Source organism: Silurus meridionalis, chromosome 2 (assembly GCF_014805685.1).
Source record: "Silurus meridionalis isolate SWU-2019-XX chromosome 2, ASM1480568v1, whole genome shotgun sequence".
Classification (NCBI taxonomy): Eukaryota; Metazoa; Chordata; class Actinopteri; order Siluriformes; family Siluridae; genus Silurus; species Silurus meridionalis.
Genome location: NC_060885.1, coordinates 7,638,225 through 7,658,157, shown reverse-complemented (window position 1 = coordinate 7,658,157; position 19,933 = coordinate 7,638,225). Strand labels below are relative to the sequence as shown.

At 39.0% G+C, this 19,933-nt stretch overlaps 1 protein-coding gene across 1 annotated transcript in view; it reads right to left on the bottom strand.

Annotated features, from left to right (window-relative positions):
• Positions 1-19,933, bottom strand: part of papss1 (3'-phosphoadenosine 5'-phosphosulfate synthase 1) — a 41,780-nt gene that overhangs the window by 17,877 nt on the left and 3,970 nt on the right. Inside the window, exons 2-7 of the mRNA XM_046876672.1 lie at positions 17,768-17,882; positions 16,855-17,090; positions 14,657-14,795; positions 12,353-12,471; positions 10,053-10,166; positions 4,982-5,093 (exon numbers count right to left, since the gene is read on the bottom strand). Coding sequence (XP_046732628.1) covers positions 4,982-5,093; positions 10,053-10,166; positions 12,353-12,471; positions 14,657-14,795; positions 16,855-17,090; positions 17,768-17,882 — 835 coding nt within the window. The remainder of the gene's footprint in view (positions 1-4,981; positions 5,094-10,052; positions 10,167-12,352; positions 12,472-14,656; positions 14,796-16,854; positions 17,091-17,767; positions 17,883-19,933) is intronic.

Genomic DNA, 19,933 nt, shown 5'->3' with positions numbered 1-19,933 from the left:
TAAGGTCATAAGGTCACATCTTCAAAATACTGTTACTCAAGAAACTCCAATTACTCAAGATATTCTAATGTAACTGTGTCAGAATGAAACGGTGCATGCTGGAAAACACTTGGCAACCCGATTCGCAGCGAAAGGATCGACATTCTCGGAGCAATAAAATGAAATGGCCTCGATTTTGGAAACTCGGTGTGGAGAATCGTCGTAATGATTACAAACGAAAGGGGCAGATCACGGCAAAGGAAAAATAAAGGAAAAAAAAGGCCCCTCAGCATATCTGCTGTTCTCATAATAAACGTGAAAATAAAGCACACAATGTTCCTTCGCTTTTTTGGGGGGGGCTTTTCCAGGAGCGCTCGCAAAGCTCCGGATGCGCCGGATCGATGTGAGGGTTCCGGTCCTAATTCGCATTTAGATCATGTTTAATGCGATTTGCTTCGAGTTGCCCCTCGGTCCGGACTGTTCCACAGGAGCGCAGAGGGAAGATGGTGTGGAGACTTTGTGTGGATTGCTTATCAACAGCGCCCTCTAGTGCCGTGCTTGAGTCACAGGATGCTTGTGGTAAGAATTCATTTCGAGTAAGAATTCATTAGAGTTTTATTATTATTATTTTTTATAAACAATCGGAAAAACAGTAAATCTCGATGCCTTTGTTCCTTTTTTAATTTTATATTGAAAGCATAAAAAGGAGAATTTTTTTTCATTGTTTCTGAGCACAGAGAACATGTTCTATTCATTTTCTTTAGGTGAATTTAATATGATCAATATTAAACTAAATCTTAACTAAAATCCCAACCTGGAAGTAACAGTGAATTTCATTGGTGGTCTTTATTTAGAGGGAAATGTCCACTCTGGACCACTTGAACAATTGAGAAATAATATGAAGCACAATAAGAGCCGCATATTCATATCTAGTAGAACATGGTGTAATGCAGGGCAGCATTGTTTTACTTTGAGTGTCGGAAGATTTTGTGTCGACTCGCATTCACTCTCTTGTAGCTTTTGAAAAGCACACAGTGATCCATATTTACTTCTCAAAGCAAAGACAATGTTGGATGAAGCCACTGATGGTTTATGTGCTGATAAACTGAGCAGTTATTTCATATCTGGGTTGTTCAAAAATCCCACTAACCCAAATACGTAAAAGAGACATGTATATACATCTTAAATATTTTACATTTTGAGCAAAAAATTGTTTGTGTAATTATTTAATTTACAAAAGAAAAAACGACTACTCTCAGGCTGAAATTTCAGTAAGAACTTTGCTATATATGAAATATTTTACATTCAGAGCAAAAGATTTTTTTAGAATCCTTAGTCATTTCATTTTTAAACGAATCCTCTGTTAATTTTAGTAAAAAGTGTAACATATGTAAAATATTTCACATTTTCAGCAAAAAAAAACTTCTTGGAACATAAGTTCTGACCGTTACTTAACCAATATAGCAGGAGCATGTTTCTGATGAATACGGCGTAGATGATCACAGCTGTACTGCACAGCTCTCAGCGCAATACTGTTTTTACACATAAGCAAAAACTGTAAGCGATATTTCAGACATGATACTTGAAAAAAGATTGTTTTGCTTGCTCCCAGAGAAGAGACGCTCACTAAAAAGAGCTACACTCACATTATAGTCTGTTTTATAGCTCATGTTTTAACTTAAAGTATTTGTACATTTCTTTTAAAGGTTCTTCTGCTTCAATACAGCTGACATTTTATACCTTATACAATACTATCATTTTAAAAACCAAAAGGTTATTTTTAATTACAATAATAAAAAAGTGAACGAGGGAGTGGAATTTGACGTGACTAGGAAGTGAACTAGAAAGTGAACTAGAAAGTGAACTAGGAAGTGAACTAGGAAGTGGAATTTGACATGACTAGAAAGTGAACTAGAAAGTGAACTAGGAAGTGGAATTTGACATGACTAGAAAGTGAACTAGGAAGTGGAATTTTACATGACTAGAAAGTGAACTAGAAAATGAACTAGGAAGTAAACTCGAAAGTGGAATTTGACATGACTAGAAAGTGAACTAGGAAGTGAACTATGCAGTGAAATTTTACATGACTAGAAAGTGAACTAAAAAGTGGAATTTGACATGACTAGAAAGTGAACTAGGAAGTGAACTAGAAAGTGGAATTTGACATGACTAGAAAGTGAACTAGGAAGTGGAATTTTACATGACTAGAAAGTGAACTAGGAAGTGAACTAGGAAGTGGAATTTTACATGACCAGAAAGTGAACTAGAAAGTGGAATTTGACATGACTAGAAAGTGAACTAGAAAGTGAACTAGGAAGTGAACTAGGAAGTGGAATTTGACATGACTAGAAAGTGAACTAGGAAGTGAACTAGGAAGTGGAATTTGACATGACTAGAAAGTGAACTAGGAAGTGGAATTTGACATGACTAGAAAGTGAACTAGGAAGTGGAATTTTACATGACCAGAAAGTGAACTAGAAGTGGAATTTGACATGACTAGAAAGTGAACTAGGAAGTGAACTATGCAGTGAAATTTTACATGACTAGAAAGTGAACTAAAAGTGGAATTTGACATGACTAGAAAGTGAACTAGAAGTGAACTAGAAAGTGGAATTTGACATGACTAGAAAGTGAACTAGGAAGTGGAATTTTACATGACTAGAAAGTGAACTAGAAGTGAACTAGGAAGTGGAATTTTACATGACTAGAAAGTGAACTAGAAAGTGGAATTTGACATGACTAGAAAGTGAACTAGAAAGTGAACTAGGAAGTGAACTAGGAAGTGAACTAGGAAGTGGAATTTGACATGACTAGAAAGTGAACTAGAAAGTGAACTAGGAAGTGAATTTGACATGACTAGAAAGTGAACTAGGAAGTGGAATTTGACATGACTAGAAAGTGAACTAGAAAGTGAACTAGGAGGTGGAATTTGACATGACTAGAAAGTGAACTAGGAGGTGGAATTTGACATGACCAGAAAGTGAACTAGGAGGTGGAATTTGACATGACCAGAAAGTGAACTAGAAAGTGGAATTTGACATGACTAGAAAGTGAACTAGAAAGTGAACTAGGAAGTGAACTAGGAAGTGAACTAGGAAGTGGAATTTGACATGACCAGAAAGTGAACTAGAAAGTGGAATTTGACATGACTAGAAAGTGAACTAGAAAGTGAACTAGGAAGTGAACTAGGAAGTGGAATTTGACATGACTAGAAAGTGAACTAGAAAGTGAACTAGGAGGTGGAATTTGACATGACTAGAAAGTGAACTAGGAAGTGGAATTTGACATGACTAGAAAGTGAACTAGAGTGGAATTTGACATGACTAGAAAGTGAACTAGGAAGTGGAATTTTACATGACTAGAAAGTGAACTAGGAGTGAACTAGGAAGTGGAATTTTACATGACCAGAAAGTGAACTAGAAAGTGGAATTTGACATGACTAGAAAGTGAACTAGAAAGTGAACTAGGAAGTGAACTAGGAAGTGGAATTTGACATGACTAGAAAGTGAACTAGGAAGTGAACTAGAAGTGGAATTTGACATGACTAGAAAGTGAACTAGGAAGTGAATTTGACATGACTAGAAAGTGAACTAGGAAGTGGAATTTTACATGACTAGAAAGTGAACTAGAAAATGAACTAGGAAGTAAACTCGAAGTGGAATTTGACATGACTAGAAAGTGAACTAGGAAGTGAACTATGCAGTGAAATTTTACATGACTAGAAAGTGAACTAAAAAGTGGAATTTGACATGACTAGAAAGTGAACTAGGAAGTGAACTAGAAAGTGGAATTTGACATGACTAGAAAGTGAACTAGGAAGTGGAATTTTACATGACTAGAAAGTGAACTAGGAAGTGAACTAGAAGTGGAATTTTACATGACCAGAAAGTGAACTAGAAAGTGGAATTTGACATGACTAGAAAGTGAACTAGAAAGTGAACTAGGAAGTGAACTAGGAAGTGAACTAGGAAGTGGAATTTGACATGACTAGAAAGTGAACTAGAAAGTGAACTAGAGGTGGAATTTGACATGACTAGAAAGTGAACTAGAAGTGGAATTTGACATGACTAGAAAGTGAACTAGAAAGTGAACTAGGAGGTGGAATTTGACATGACTAGAAAGTGAACTAGAGGTGGAATTTGACATGACCAGAAAGTGAACTAGGAGGTGGAATTTGACATGACCAGAAAGTGAACTAGAAAGTGAATTTGACATGACTAGAAAGTGAACTAGAAAGTGAACTAGGAAGTGAACTAGGAAGTGAACTAGGAAGTGGAATTTGACATGACCAGAAAGTGAACTAGAAAGTGGAATTTGACATGACTAGAAAGTGAACTAGAAAGTGAACTAGGAAGTGAACTAGGAAGTGGAATTTGACATGACTAGAAAGTGAACTAGAAAGTGAACTAGGAGGTGGAATTTGACATGACTAGAAAGTGAACTAGGAAGTGGAATTTGACATGACTAGAAAGTGAACTAGGAAGTGGAATTTGACATGACTAGAAAGTGAACTAGGAAGTGGAATTTTACATGACTAGAAAGTGAACTAGAAAGTGAACTAGGAAGTGGAATTTCATTGAATAGGAAGTGAACTGAGAGGTGGAATTTTTCGTGACTTTGTAAAGGGATATGCACAGGTTTGTGGACATATACGTGCTTTTCCAAACAAATTAGTGGACTGGAACTAAATGTATGAATAAGTAAGAAATTACGTCTGCATTACATGATTTTATTGCAGAAAGCTTTATTACACAGGATTATAAAATATATCGATTTATCATAGTATACTGAAATATTGATTTTATTATACTGATTTTATATACACATACATGTTTTAAAAAAATGAAACAAGTGAAGTAAACTGGCATGTGTGTGGACTTTTTAAAATAATAAAACACCTGGCGGATGTTCGACAGTGGGAGGGGGGGCAACGTGTCCTTTTTTGCATTAAACTGCCGAAATCAGATTCGAGCAAACAGAAGTGCGCAGACGAAAGTCTTACCGTCGAGCAGGCAGTCGAAATGAAGGCACTGCAGGTACTCCCTCTCTCTCATGAAGCCGTTGAGCGGAGTGGCCCAGCCCTCAGCCAGCACCTGGACCCACTGCATGTCCACCTAAAAGCAGGACAGTGTGAAGGTTTTTTAATTTTCCATCTGATCAAACATGACACTGATTTCATCACTGGTTTGTGCTTCACTGTGAAGCCTGAATTTCACATTAGAAATATTTGTCCTGAAACAAATCCAGTTTTCAAGCAATCATTCGAACAAATTTAGCATCCAAAACCATGAGGGGAAAAAACTTTTCTTCTGTATTTACATTCTAGAACATTCTGGGGACAGATTACTCAGACAACCACAAGAAGAGATTAGCATGATTTCACATCGTTCCTTTCTCTAAACTCCGCCCCCAAAGTCTGAAAAGGAAACTGATAAAGTCTATGATCAAATACAGCAGTTCTACTTTAGAATTTCTGAAGAAATTCCACCTATTTCTTCATAATTGGAGGACTACAAAGCTTAATAATGTTGATTGTGCCAAGAATATGAAGATTGGAGCATTATTTCCAGAGAAGACTTTATATTAGTCTATATCTCAGACTCAGATCTACAGACATAAAACATTTTTCACCAACCCATTTACTTCAGATTGAGCAAGCATGAGACGCCTACAAGCACTTGAGATATCAGAACATCCAACACCAGTATGAAGTTACTCAATCGTAGTGAAGTACAGTGGTGGATCAAACCTTGGCAGATCGTACACTATATGGACAAAAGTATTGGGACACCTGACTTTCCCATCCATATGCGATTCTTACTCAAATCTCAAAGCCGAAGGCCCACAATTGTACAGGGTGTCTATGGATGTAGTAGCGTGAAATTTGGCCTTCACTTCAACTAGGAGACCTAAACTTGTTCCAGCATGACAATGCCTCTGTGCACAATGCAAACTCCACAAAGATCTGCTTTGAGCTCTGATCTCATCCCTATTGGCCGCCCTTGGGATGAATGTGAACGCTGATTGCATCCCAGGCCTCCTCACCTCACCTCACCTTACCTCACCCACACCTACACGATTATCTGACTTTACTAACAGCCTGAACGAGCACAAATCTCCACAAGCACACCCCAAAATCTAGTGGAACATCTTCCCAGAAGAGTGGAGGGAATTTTAAGAGCAAATCAGGAATAAACGCGGAATGCGATGCTCAAAAAGCGCATACCGTACTTATGACCAGGTGTCCCAAAACCTTTGGAAATATTACCGTATTTTCCAGACTATAAGCCGCTACTTTTTTCCCATGCTTTGAACCCCGCGGCTTAAACAACGAAGCGGCTAATTTATGGATTTTTCCTGGGTTTTTCCCGGTTTCATAAGCTTCAAGCCAAAAAAACGGAGCCCCATAACATTAGACCAATGAAATTGCAGAACGGGTTCAGGTGAACCAATGAAACTCTTTATATTAAATTAGATGCGCTCCCACTGAATCGGGCCGCACCACATCATAAACATGGATGAGGTTCCTCTGATGTTTGACCTGCCGCTCACTCGGACTGTCTACAGGAAATGTGAATCATTCATCACGCTGAAAACAACCGGGCATGAAAACACACACTTCACCCGTGTTCTGAGCTGCACGGCATCGGGAGAAAAGATTCACCGATGGTGATTTTTAAACGCACGACGATGCCAAAAGAAAAACTCCCGAGAGAAATAGTTGTGAAAGGAAGGAGGAAGACAGTGAACAATGACTTTCTTGGTAGGCTACTGTTTAGATACAAGCCGTGTAACAGACACTGTCTTTCGTTAACCCTCTGGAGTCTGAATTGCCGCCGGCGCCCAAACGTGCTTTTTTTTCAGATGCCAGCAAAAAGAGCTTAAACTGCTCGGTCATATTTGATCATACATCATTTAAATCTGTAAAGGGTCTACTTTCATTTGTGTATGCTCATTATATAAACAAAACGTATTTTTTTTTTAAATGAATAAAATAGTCAGGGTGCGCCATCTGTCGCCTTTGTCTGCGTCAGCTTTGTTTAGAAACACGTCATCAAAAAGCGCGGAAACTCGGCCAATAGCTGACACACGGATATAAAAATATATATCTTTAGACAGCTTAAAGTGTGTAGTTTTAGAATAAGTTGGTGAAATAAAAAAAACATAAGTTCCCAATGAATATAAATCATGTGAAACCAAGTAGAGGCACAGATTTTCCACCTCAGGTCATTATCTGATAATGAGCAGCGAGCGGACACGCCCCCGCGGACACGCCCCCCCGCTATTCACAGGTAAAACAGTTCACACGTTGAGTCTCACACAGACACACACCCCACCCCGGACAGTGGCATAAAACAATGGCAGAGAATTTACCTTTTCATCCGAAGAAGATTGCGATTCCGACGAGGAGCGTTTGCGAGGACTTTCCAGCAAGTTGCTATGATGAGTAAGTTATTAAGTCTTACATTCTGATCATATTAAACTCATATTGTTTGTAGACATCTCTGCCTAGCTTTGTCAGCATTGCCTTTTAATGTTAGCTAGCATAGATGTTTCGGAATGCTGAGGTGTAAATGCTATATGTACAATGCATGCTAACATATATATTGTTCAAGTGTATTCATCAAAAATACTGAAAAATATATTGTTTGATTATTTTTAGGAGTGTGGCTGCATCACCCCTGCCTTCACTGGAAACTCACACCAGGCCACACAGGTGTCGCTGAGTAAGTACATATTTTATATTTTCTTAAATCATTTTTAGTTTGAATCATTATTGCATTGTATGACATGCAAAGAACTTTACCAATGACAATATTAGTGATGTTCATGTGTCTGTGTGTGTGTGTGTGTGTGTGTGTGTGTGTGTGTGTTTTTCATAAACAGATGTGATCAAGCACCTGCTCCAAAAAGGGCAGCACACACAGTCCACCATGTCATGGAAGGATCAGACAGATAATGACACAGTTCCACAGACTCTACGATTCCTGCCCGCACATGAACCTGGACCTCAACTGAGGTCTTCTGACTCTCATTCTCCATTTAGTCTATTTAAAATGTTTTTCCCGGTGAGTGTTGTGTCAACTCTGTGCCACAACACAAATGCTCAAGCTGCCAAGTCAATAGCCAAGGGACGCAAATACAAATGGAGAGATGTATCGCTACATTGGGCTCTTATTATACATGGCATAGTATTGTAGCCCTACAGGCTAGGCTTTGCAGAACCCTACTGTAGTGTATTATTGTTTTTGTTGCACTCTATTTTTTAGACATACTGTACTGTATTGTTTTATTGTTACACAATTCCCTTTTTAATGCTGTCCTTGCTAATGTGTATTTTAAATAAACCACAAAGGAAACACATTCCTTGTTGTAGTACTGTACTTCTCACTGTGATCCTGGCTCAGTGATCCACAGCTCATTATGTAATTGACAGCTCATTATGCGACCCATTGTCTACGAAGCTGTCAGTCACAGCATGTCGACGCCTCTTCGCACATGGCCTTTCAAAGTAGAAAGTGTTTTTAAATTTTAAATCAAAGTATTGTTTAATGTAAATGAGCAGGCAGGATGATTTTCACATGATTAAAAATAAAAAAACCTACATTAGAAGATCTGTTCTCAAAAAGTCTTGGGGAAACATGTTTACTATCGGTTTTGTGGCCTTATTTCAGTGAGTTTTTTTTTTTTTTTTTGCTTTTTCAAAAACAACGCATAAACCTTATTTTGTCAAAAATACAAACATGCACATATAAGTTGTTTTCATATTATGGTAGCCCAGTTTGTGCTGAATACAATGTGATAAGTCTTTTGTCAATAATATATTTTAAAAGCAACTAAAAAGAACCAAATGTAAGAGCATGTCAAAATCTCTCGAGAGGTCAAAAACACCCTCAGACTCCAGAGGGTTAAAGCCTGTGTAAAGTTCATTAGTTTGCGGCTTATAGACAGGTGCGGCTTATATTTGGGTGCGTTTAATAGTCCGGATATTACGGTATGTATGTTAAAGCTTATATACATTTTAATATTAGGCAGCTGGTAGACACCCCTTTTAAACAAAGAAAAAGAAATCTGACTCGAGGCCTTAGCATAAAATTACACGTTGCTTGTAGGTGCTGCTTTAACCGATCAGATTTTAAGTTGGTGACACCGGGGCCATCTAGCAGGCGTACGATAACGTCTGCATTTTCGCATCTGTAGCAAACTGTGCAAAGCTCCATTTAACGTCTGTTTTTATTTTCTATTCCACAATAACTGACAGAGGAAAGGCTCAAAACAGGTGTTAAGATTTTTTCTATGAAACATTTTTTACTTTTGCGTTTTCTTTCCAGAGAACAAATGCACACAATTTGCATGAAAACCCCCAGGGTCTTTAAATGAAAAAGGTTTATTGGGTTTCTTGCTTTAGTAATAACATTCATTCTCGCTGTATGAGATTCCTTTCTCTGATGCAGCGCTCTGTTATACTGTGTTTCTCTATAATAACTATGGTTTTTAGCGCCGTGTCGTCATAATGATGCTATTAAGAGGTGGGTGGTTTCAGGTAGGACACCACTGAAGGCCTGGGTGTGAAATATACGTAAACATAAACTGGTAATGTAAAGTAGCATAAATAACCACTCTAGTCGCCATTCAACTGTTTCATAAATGTTATATCATCATCTTTCGGCTTCTTCCAATAGAAGCCGCCACAGCGGATCAGCCGTCTCCATACCCCCCCTGTCCTCTACATCTGCCTGCATGTCTTCCCTCACCACATCCATAAACCTCCTCCTTGGCCTTCCTCTTTTCCTTCTTCCTGGCGGCTCCTTCCTCAGCATTCTTCTACCGATAGTAAACAGAAATGTTATATAACCTACTCGAAATGGAAGAAACACACTGAATGAGTTCTGAACTCAATTAAACAATAGACAAGCGGCGTAAATGAGAAGAAATGCTATAGATGACCCTAGGAACAAGTCGTGTGATGGTATCGGACAGCAAATAGTGTGCAAAGAAAATCTACGGATGGTATAGTGTGTGTGTGTGTGTGTGTGTGTGTGTGTGTGTGTGTGTGTGTGTATAAAAGTTACCATTCCAATCTCAACGGCAGGAAGAGTCTCTGCATCAGCCTTGGCCAAGTCCAGCTTGTTCTCAGGCACGTAAAGCTCTTTCACCTCATAAGAAGCGTCTACAGGTACAATGTCCTAAAAGGAGACAATCACTTGTTGAAAGAATGTTCTTTCATCTCGTGAAGGAATGCTACAGTCAGCTTTTTACACCCAGGATTAGCATTCTTCTGTATTTCTGTAGCGCAAAAGCAACATTGTCCGTAATGATTTTTGCTTTTGGCCCTCAGGCAAACGATATACGCATCAGAACCGGCACGTCGTGCTTTATAAATAGGTGCAATTACAGCATTACATAAATGAGTAGTTGGTAAACCCTGCCATTTATGAGTCTCATTTTTGACTGACATGCACCACATTAGCACGTATTACAGCTGACATTTGAGATCGTTGTACCTATTTGTGTATAAACATGCATGTATTTATTTATTATTTTTTTTGAAAAGGCATTCAAGTTGGTCTCACAAGAAAATAGATTAAGATGAATATTTCTAATAATAATAATAATATATATATATATATATATATATATATATATATATATATATATATATATATATATATATATATATACACACAGTGAGGAAAATAAGTATTTGAACACCCTGCTATTTTGCAAGTTCTCCCACTTAGAAATCATGGAGGGGTCTGAAATTGTCATCGTAGGTGCATGTCCACTGTGAGAGACATAATCTAAAAAAAAAATCCAGAAATCACAATGTATGATTTTTTAACTATTTATATGTATGATACAGCTGCAAATAAGTATTTGAACACCTGAGAAAGTCAATGTTAATATTTGGTACAGTAGCCTTTGTTTGCAATTACAGAGGTCAAAGCGTTTCCTGTAGTTTTGACCAGGTTTGCACACACTGCAGGAGGGATTTTGGCCCACTCCTCCACACAGATCTTCTCTAGATCAGTCAGGTTTCTGGCCTGTCACTAAGAAACACAGAGTTTGAGCTCCCTCCAAAGATTCTCTATTGGGTTTAGGTCTGGAGACTGGCTAGGCCACACCAGAACCATGATATGCTTCTTACAGAGCCACTCCTTGGTTATCCTGGCTGTGTGCTTCGAGTCATTGTCATGTTGGAAGACCCAGCCTCGACCCATCTTCAATGCTCTAACTGAGGGAAGGCGGTTGTTCCCCAAAATCTCACAATACATGGCCCCGGTCATCCTCTCCTTAATACAGTGCAGTCGCCCTGTCCCATGTGCAGAGAAACACCCCAAAGCATGATGCTACCACCCCCATGCTTCACAGTAGGGATGGTGTTCTTGGGATGGTACTCATCATTCTTCTTCCGCCAAACACTTTTAGTGGAATTATGACCCAAAAGTTCTATTTTGGTCTCATCTGACCACATGACTTTCTCCCATGACTCCTCTGGATCATCCAAATGGTCATTGGCAAACTTAAGACGTGCCTGAACATGTGCTGGTTTAAGCAGGGGAACCTTCCATGCCATGCATGATTTCAAACCATGACGTCTTAGTGTATTACCAACAGTAACCTTGGAAACGGTGGTCCCAGCTCTTTTCAGGTCATTGACCAGCTTATCCCGTGTAGTTCTGGGCTGATTTCTCACCTTCCTTAGGATCATTGAGACCCCACGAGGTGAGATCTTGCATGGAGCCCCAGTCCGAGGGAGATTGACAGTCATGTTTAGCTTCTTCCATTTTCTAATGATTGATCCAACAGTGGACCTTTTTTTACCAAGCTGCTTGGCAATTTCCCCGTAGCCCTTTTCAGCCTTGTGGAGGAGTACAATTTTGTCTCTAGTGTCTTTGGACAGCTCTTTGGTCTTGGCCATGTTAGTAGTTGGATTCTTACTGATTGTATGGGGTGGACAGGTGTCTTTATGCAGCTAACGACCTCAAACAGGTGCATCTAATTTAGGATAATAAATGTAGTGGAGGTGGACATTTTAAAGGCAGACTAACAGGTCTTCGAGGGTCAGAATTCTAGCTGATAGACAGGTGTTCAAATACTTATTTGCAGCTGTATCATACAAATAAATAGTTTAAAAATCAAATATTGTGATTTCTGGATTTTTTTTTCAATTTATGTCTCTCACAGTGGACATGCACCTACGATGACAATTTCAGACCCTCCATGATTTCTAAGTGGGAGAACTTGCAAAATAGCAGGATGTTCAAATACTTATTTTCCTCACTGTGTGTGTGTGTATATATGTATGTGTGTGTATGTGTGTGTGTATGTATAGCAATAGGTGGTGTATTGGCATGCCCTGTTTGCTTACTCTCTCCTGCAGAAGATCGAGCAGCTGTTGGATACTTTCGTTTACGCTGCAGGAGTCGGTTTTCAGCACCAGCTCGGGAGCCTCGGGCTTCTCGTACTCGGAGTCGATTCCTGTGAACCCTGTAATGAAAACATAAAAGTATGTTAACGTGTAAAACTTCCTGAACCACCCAGAGACGTTCCAGTGCCAGCTGGATCACTTCATGGTGACAGCTGTTATTCTTAATTGATGATAAATGAGACTTGACAAATAGGCCGGTGACTCAAACGAATCAGTTGATGAATGATAATTGGTGACCCCAATAAACCAGCTCACTGATTAAAGCTCTGGGTTACTGATGGGTGTATCATCGTTGACCTTGTGCTTTGACCCCAACTTCCTAACATTACTGGGATATGAGAAGAAAGAATAATAACCAATAATTCTCATAACCGATAATTATGAATTAGTGGGTGATGGAAATAACTTAATAAATCAGTCAGAAACAACCATAAACCAGTCATAAATCAACTATTTGTCTCTTTAGCAGGAGCTCAGGAGCCTCAGGCTTTTCATACTCCAAATCTGTGAGCAGCTGGAATCCTGTATAAGACACATATGGGACGACATTTCTCTTCCAAAACCTCAGCAACTGGTCACCTCAGTTCTGATACATACAGCCAAAAGAAGTGATGCTCCAAAAGAGTCAACATGGTCCTGTCCCAACTTGCAGCTATGTTGCTAAAACTTCCTGAACCACCCAGAGACGTTCCAGTGCCAGCTGGATCACTTCATGTGTGGAGTTTTGACATTGGACCTCCTCGAGTGCTTAAAGGCTATGGCGTGGAGAAGCTAGTGTTGGATCTGTGATGATCGAAAATGTTGAGCTATTATATGAGTTGCTCAGTAGCTCCTAGTTTTATAACCACAAATGACTGTATAAGACTGTAGAAAGATTATTACTTATAATCACACACTCCAGTACCCATGTTAGTTCTCACTCTCCAGTGTTCTGTATTGTTGAAAGATTTATGATCACACTCTTGATGTCACCCAAAGAGGATGGGTTCCCCTTTTGAGTCTGGTTCCTCTCAGGGTTTCTTCCTCATGTCATCTAAGGGAGTTTTTTCTTGTCACAGTCTCCTCGGCTGCTCATCGGGGATAAATACACACCGTTCACCTTAACTGTTGATTTCTGTAAAGCTGCTTTGAGACAATGTCTGTTGTGAAAAGCGCTATAGAAATAAACTTGACTATTGCAAATGAACAAATTAAGGGAGGGAAAAAAAAAGTAATATATTCCCTTCAATCCAGGTCTTATCAGAACAAGTTGAAGTCTCATTAAAAAAGGATTAAGAGGACATGCTAAGGGCAGCTGGCATTAAAGCACCTTTCAAGTAAAAACATATGACACTAATGGCAGAAATTCAAACTTTTGCAAACGAGCAAGTACTTCCTCCAAAATTGCAACGATAGCATCTGTGCCCTACTTCCCTTTCTCTAAGTGTTACCACAACACGTTGGAAGGCTCTTACAGTTCACTTTCTCACACTGCAGAGGAAAAAATGGGGGATTTTGAATCAACACGTTAATACAGCTTTCAGCCCACACAGATTTCTAGGTCTTGTCCAAGTCTAAGTTCACTCACAGTGCATATGATGTATTTGTATCTCTCACTGATTTCATAATTTTAGGTATTTCTACAATATTTGAACAAAAGTATTCGCACACCTGACCATATATTTTAACCATATGTAATTCTTCTGCAAACTGTTACCACAAAGTTGGAGGCACACAATTGTATAAGACATCTTTGGATGCGGTAGCAGTAAGTTTTCCCCCTATCACTTAAACTAGGAGACCCAAACCTGTTCCAGCATGGCCCAGCTCCATGAACATATGCTTTACATTGGGTTTGCGTGGAAGATCATCTCCTCTAGAGTTCATCTCCCAGTCCTCCTCACCTCACATACATCAGTACCTGACTGTATTCACACCCATGTGGCTGAATGAGCAAAAATCTCCATAAGAACACTCCAAAATCTAGTGGAACATCATCTCAGAGGAGTGGAGGTTATTATAACAGCGAATTGGGACTTAATGTGAAATGGGATGCTCAAAGAAAGCACATACAGATCTTATATCAGGTGTCCACAAACTTTTGCCCATACAGTAAAGCTGTTTCCAACATGCGTTTGGAATAAACTTCTTTACACGCAATAAACCATATCTTATCATAACCACGCTGTTCTAGGGAAGATCCAAATATATCTCATACACGCCTTATTAAAACATTACATCCGATTTTAAGGAGCGGGTCTTTACCTCTGATCTCTCCAGCTCTGGCTCTCTTGTATAAACCCTTCACGTCTCTTTGCTCGCACACATCCAGCGGTGCATCCACAAAAACTTCAAAGAACGGGAGGCCTGCTGCTTCGTGGATCTTCCTCGCATTCAGGCGGTCCTACACAGGAAGACCAGAAATACACAATGTAAGCGCAGAAAGGAATAGCAGGACATTCCAGTGTCATGAAAAGTGCAATACAGTTGATAATATCAATAAATTTTTTAAGTTGGGAACAAACCTGTTTTTGCCTGGCAGAGCAAATTTTAACGTTACAGCACTAAATGCAGCCAAAAAGATGCAGCTACTAAACAAATGTGGAAGATCTGTGCCTCTGTTCATATGGGCATGTTGTCTTCACTTTACTGAGAAAAGATAAGGGATCTCACACGCAAACACTTTTGTTTCCATCTACCTCTTAGTTATTTATTTTGTTAAAACGACACTCACATTATGAGCGGTGAAGTGAGGAACATTTTTTCTTCGTCATAGCACCTCGTCATGTTTGAGATAAATTAAGCAACAAGTGAACATTTTTTTTATCCTCGAAGTTGACGTGTTAGAAACAGGAAAAATGGGCAAGTGTCAGGATTTGAGTTACTGATCAGTCATACACTCTGTATATTGTGTTCTTATTTTATCTGTATTGCCTCATATAGTAGGGCTGGGACGATTCTCTAATCTCGCGATTCAATACTATCCCGATACTTTTGTGCCGATTCAATACATATTGCGATTCTGTAGCTATTGCGATTCATTGTTTAAATTGTGATTTTTGTTTGCTTAATAAAGATTAGACAATGACAAATACTTGATCATACCCTTAAAGAGACTGTATATGAGTTATATTAACAAAAACAACGCATTACATTTTTCTGAATTTTTATTTCAGGAGCACACACATACATAGAGCATAAAGAACCTTGAACCATAAAACTTTCAAGTACCAAAATCTTGAATATATTTAAATGTGCAACAAAATAACTAAAAACAATACTCTCTAAAATAAAATAAAAGTGCTGTTGAAACTGTTCCAATGTCCAACTCAGTCAAGGTGCTAATATCCTTCTCTCTATTCCTCAACTCAGGTGAGAGCAGTGCAGCTGTTACTGCAGCCTGTTGCTCCAGAAAACATTCAACCATGTCATAGGCACTATTCCATCTCGTTAAAACGTCTGTTATAAGTTTGTGCACAGGGAGCTCCAGTAACGTTTGTTGGAAATCCAGTGCGTCGTACTCGTCCGAGTAACTTCTCGACAGCGGGCAGCATCAGTGCGCGCTGTGAGGCCAGATTATGAGTGTGCGCGTAGCACTTAATATGGAGAATTTGAACGCATTTTCTGTGACTAAAGCAGGGTCTTTATCCGTTAAACAATTGAAACTCAAAGAGCTTTACTTTCCTGCCTCTGCCATGGTTTTGATTTCTCTCGCCAGCTTAAAACGGATATGACGTCATTTAATACAGACACCCACCACCTCTCTGGAAACTTAAAATAATTAAATATATATCGATTCTGAGGTAAGCAAATCGATCTCAAAATCGTTTTAAAAAGAATCGTGATAGTTTGGTGAATCGATTTTTTCTCCCATCCCTATCATATAGTCTAAGCTAAATGTATAGTGATGTTATTTGTGTCTGTACTTTTGAGAGTCACAAACAGCTAGAACCAAATTCTGGCTAATAAACCTGATTCTGAGATTTCTTTTTGTGTTAATTCAACCACAAGGGTGTTCGTCAAGTCAAGTACTCATGTAGGGTTCAGCGTTCCAATTCATCCAACAGGGTTGAGGTCAGAGCTCTATAGCAGCAAGATCTTCCACTTTAATCCATATAAACCATATCTTGATTGGGCTGGCTTTGTGCACAGGGATTAAGGTCATGCTGGAAGAGTTCGATAGAAGGGAAAGTTTAACGTTACCACATCCTAGGACGTCCTATACAACTGTTTGCCTCAAACTCTGAGGTAAAATTTTGGGAAAGAACCACATATGGCTGGAAAAGTCCATTTAGGTGACCCCTAATTCTATAGTCACACAATCCTATATGTTACATGTTAATCTATTTTAATAAATTCAGTTATATTTGCATAGCAATTTTAACAATAGAGATTGACTTTGCAAACACTGAGCATTGCTAATAAATTCAGTTCACCACACACACATACACACACACACTCACCCTGCTGTATGGTGAGATGAAGCTGGCGATGCACACGAGCCCGGCGTCGGCGAACAGCTTGGCCACCTCAGCGATACGCCGGATGTTCTCCTCTCGATCTTCGGGGCTGAAACCCAGGTTTTTGTTCAGGCCCTGTCTGATATTGTCACCATCCAGAGTATAGCAGGGGATCCCGTGACACACCAGGTGCTCCTCTAGTGCCATGCTCACCGTCGTCTTGCCTGCTCCTGAAAGGCCTGTGGAGAGACGAGAGTTCACATCCAAGAGCTTATGGAGACCAAACAACAACTTAATCATGCCCTTTTGGTCTGATAGGAGATCAAGAAGGCAACCAACAACTCACAGGACACGGGCTGGGTTTCTTCTTTAAACTTTGGTAGAACTGATAAACACACTCTTTTCAGTGATTAAACTTTGTGGGCACCAAGAAAATACCACAAAGCAACAAATCCTCAACAAATCCTAATTAAACTCGCTTAAATGCCTGAAAACATTTCATACTAGATATTAGGAGTTTAAAAGGCACATAAAATTCACAGTTCGGTTTAATTTCGGTACGGTTAAGGGGAAGAAACGCAAAAAACAAAATTGCTTGTCTTTTTTTATTAACGCGGTTTATTGGTCTCAACAATAGTGATTGTCAACATTTTACGTTTTTAAAACTATTTTAAAAGAAATGCCTGGGTTAAATAAAAAAATTTATATATAGAAATAAAATAAAAATAACGTTAATGCAATACACGTTTTTATTATATTGATTCAATTGAGTGATCGATTCAATCGGCACAAATTAAATTGATTAATAAAAATTCAATATATGGAAAAATCGAATTCGATCATTTACATTTTTAAGGCCCTGTTTGACTGGTTTGCCTACTAGATGTTCATGCATACAATTTTTGTAAATCAGTACCTGTAAGCCATACGGTGCATCCCCGGAAGCCTCCTCTCGTCCCGACGGCTTGCCCACGTTTGTTTCGGCTCACGTGATGAGCTTGATAGGTGACGTTAGTAGCTCGCTGCATGCCCTGAAACACACGTGATCCCGTTTTCTTCACTATAAAAGGTTTATAATGGTAATATCTAGAATCAAGCGTCTACATTAAATGTGTTGGAAAAACATATCGAGCTTTAATGGACATTTAGAATGAACAATTAATACATTGGGCAGTGGTAGTCCAGTGGTTAAGGCTCTGGGTTACTGATCACAAGGTCAGCGGTTCGAACCCCAGCACAGCCAAGCTACCACTGTTGAGCCCTTGAGCAAGGCACTTAACCCTATCAGCTCCAGGGGCGCCGTACCATGGCTGACCCTGCGCTCTGACCCCAGCTTCCAGATGAGTTGGGATATGCGAAAAAACTAGAAATTTCCCCACTGTGGGACGAATAAAGGTTAAATTATTATTATTAATTATTAATTATTATTAGAACATGTAAATGATCAGGTTTCAACAGAACGTTTTTTTTATGGCTGGATGTGATATTTTTACTTGAAATATTGCAACAAGAAAAACAACAGACACACAATAGGAGGTAATTCAGAATCAAAAAAGGCTTTATTTCCAAGTATGTTTGCATTTACAAGGAATTTCGTTTTTTGGTCACAGAAGCTTTCAGCTGCACATTTAAAAAAAATAAATAAAAAATATATAAGAAAATATTAAACAAAATACAAATTAAAAAATAAATACTACATTTAAAAATAAAATTTAAATTATAAAATGAGTGTTACTGCACATTTATACATAGAAAAATAAATAAAGTATTATTGCACAGAAAAACACAGAAATAATTCATTAGAAAATAGATATTTATATAGCAGAGAAATTCCCTAATCAATAGGAGTACTCACTTCTATGCTATAATTTTTTATAAATATTAAAAGCACAATACTTAAGGATGTATTGTATTTTTTGGGTAATATTGCTTGCTTTGGAAATTTCTAAACGTTGGATTGGAATATTTGCTGTGCTCTGGCACTATAAGAGATGCAAGAGCACAGCAAATACTGCAATCTGTATAAATCCTTTTCTCCCTCCTTAGTGTCCAACTTCTCATACAGCTCATCATATGCCTTTTCCTTTGCTTTTGCCACATCCCTCTTTACCTGCTGCTGCATCTCCTTGTTCTCCTGCCTACTTTTCTCATCACTCTGTCGATCCCAATTCTGTTTCTCCTAATGCTCTCCTGCACGTCCTCATTCCACCACCACGTCTCTTTGTCTTCCTTTCTATTTTCAGATGTCACACCAAGTACCTTTCTAGCAGTCTCCCTAATCACTCCTGCAGTAGTTGCCCAATCATCCAACACCTCTTCACCACCACCAAACCCCCTGTCTGACCTCTTCCCTGAATCTCACACTACAGCCTTCCTCCTTCAGTTTCCACCATCTTATTCTTCTTTCAGTCTTCACTCTCCTCCTCTTCTTCACCTCCAAAACCATCCTACAGACCACCATACAATGCTGTCTAGCTACACTGTCCCCTGCCAACACCTTACAGTCTCCAATCTCCTTTAGGTTGCATCTTCTACATAGAACATAGTCCACCTGTGTGCACCTTCCTCCACTCTAATACATCACCCTATGATCCTCCTTCTTCTTAAAATAAGTGTTCACCACTGCCATTTCTATCCTTTTAGCAAAATCTACCACCATCTGCCCTTCCACATTCCTCTCCTTAAATACCATACCTACCCATCATCTCCTCATCACCTCTGTTCCCTTCACCTACATGCCCATTGAAATCTGCCCCGGTCAGAATCGTACTTTCCTAGGTTCACCTTCTACCACTTCATCTAACTCACTCCAGAATTTTTTCTTCTCCTCCATCTCACAACCCACTTGTGAAGCATAAGCACTGATGACATTTATAAACTTAAATTTAAACTTCCAGCTTCACGTTCATCCCTCTATCAGAAACTCTCTTCACCTCCACTACACTCTTACTGTACTCTTCCTTCAGAATCACCCCTATACCATTTCTCTTTACATCTACACCATGATAGAACAATTTAAACCCACCTCCTGATTGTGCAACACCAAAACCTTCTTTTCAACTACTGTAAATAAGGCCATGGG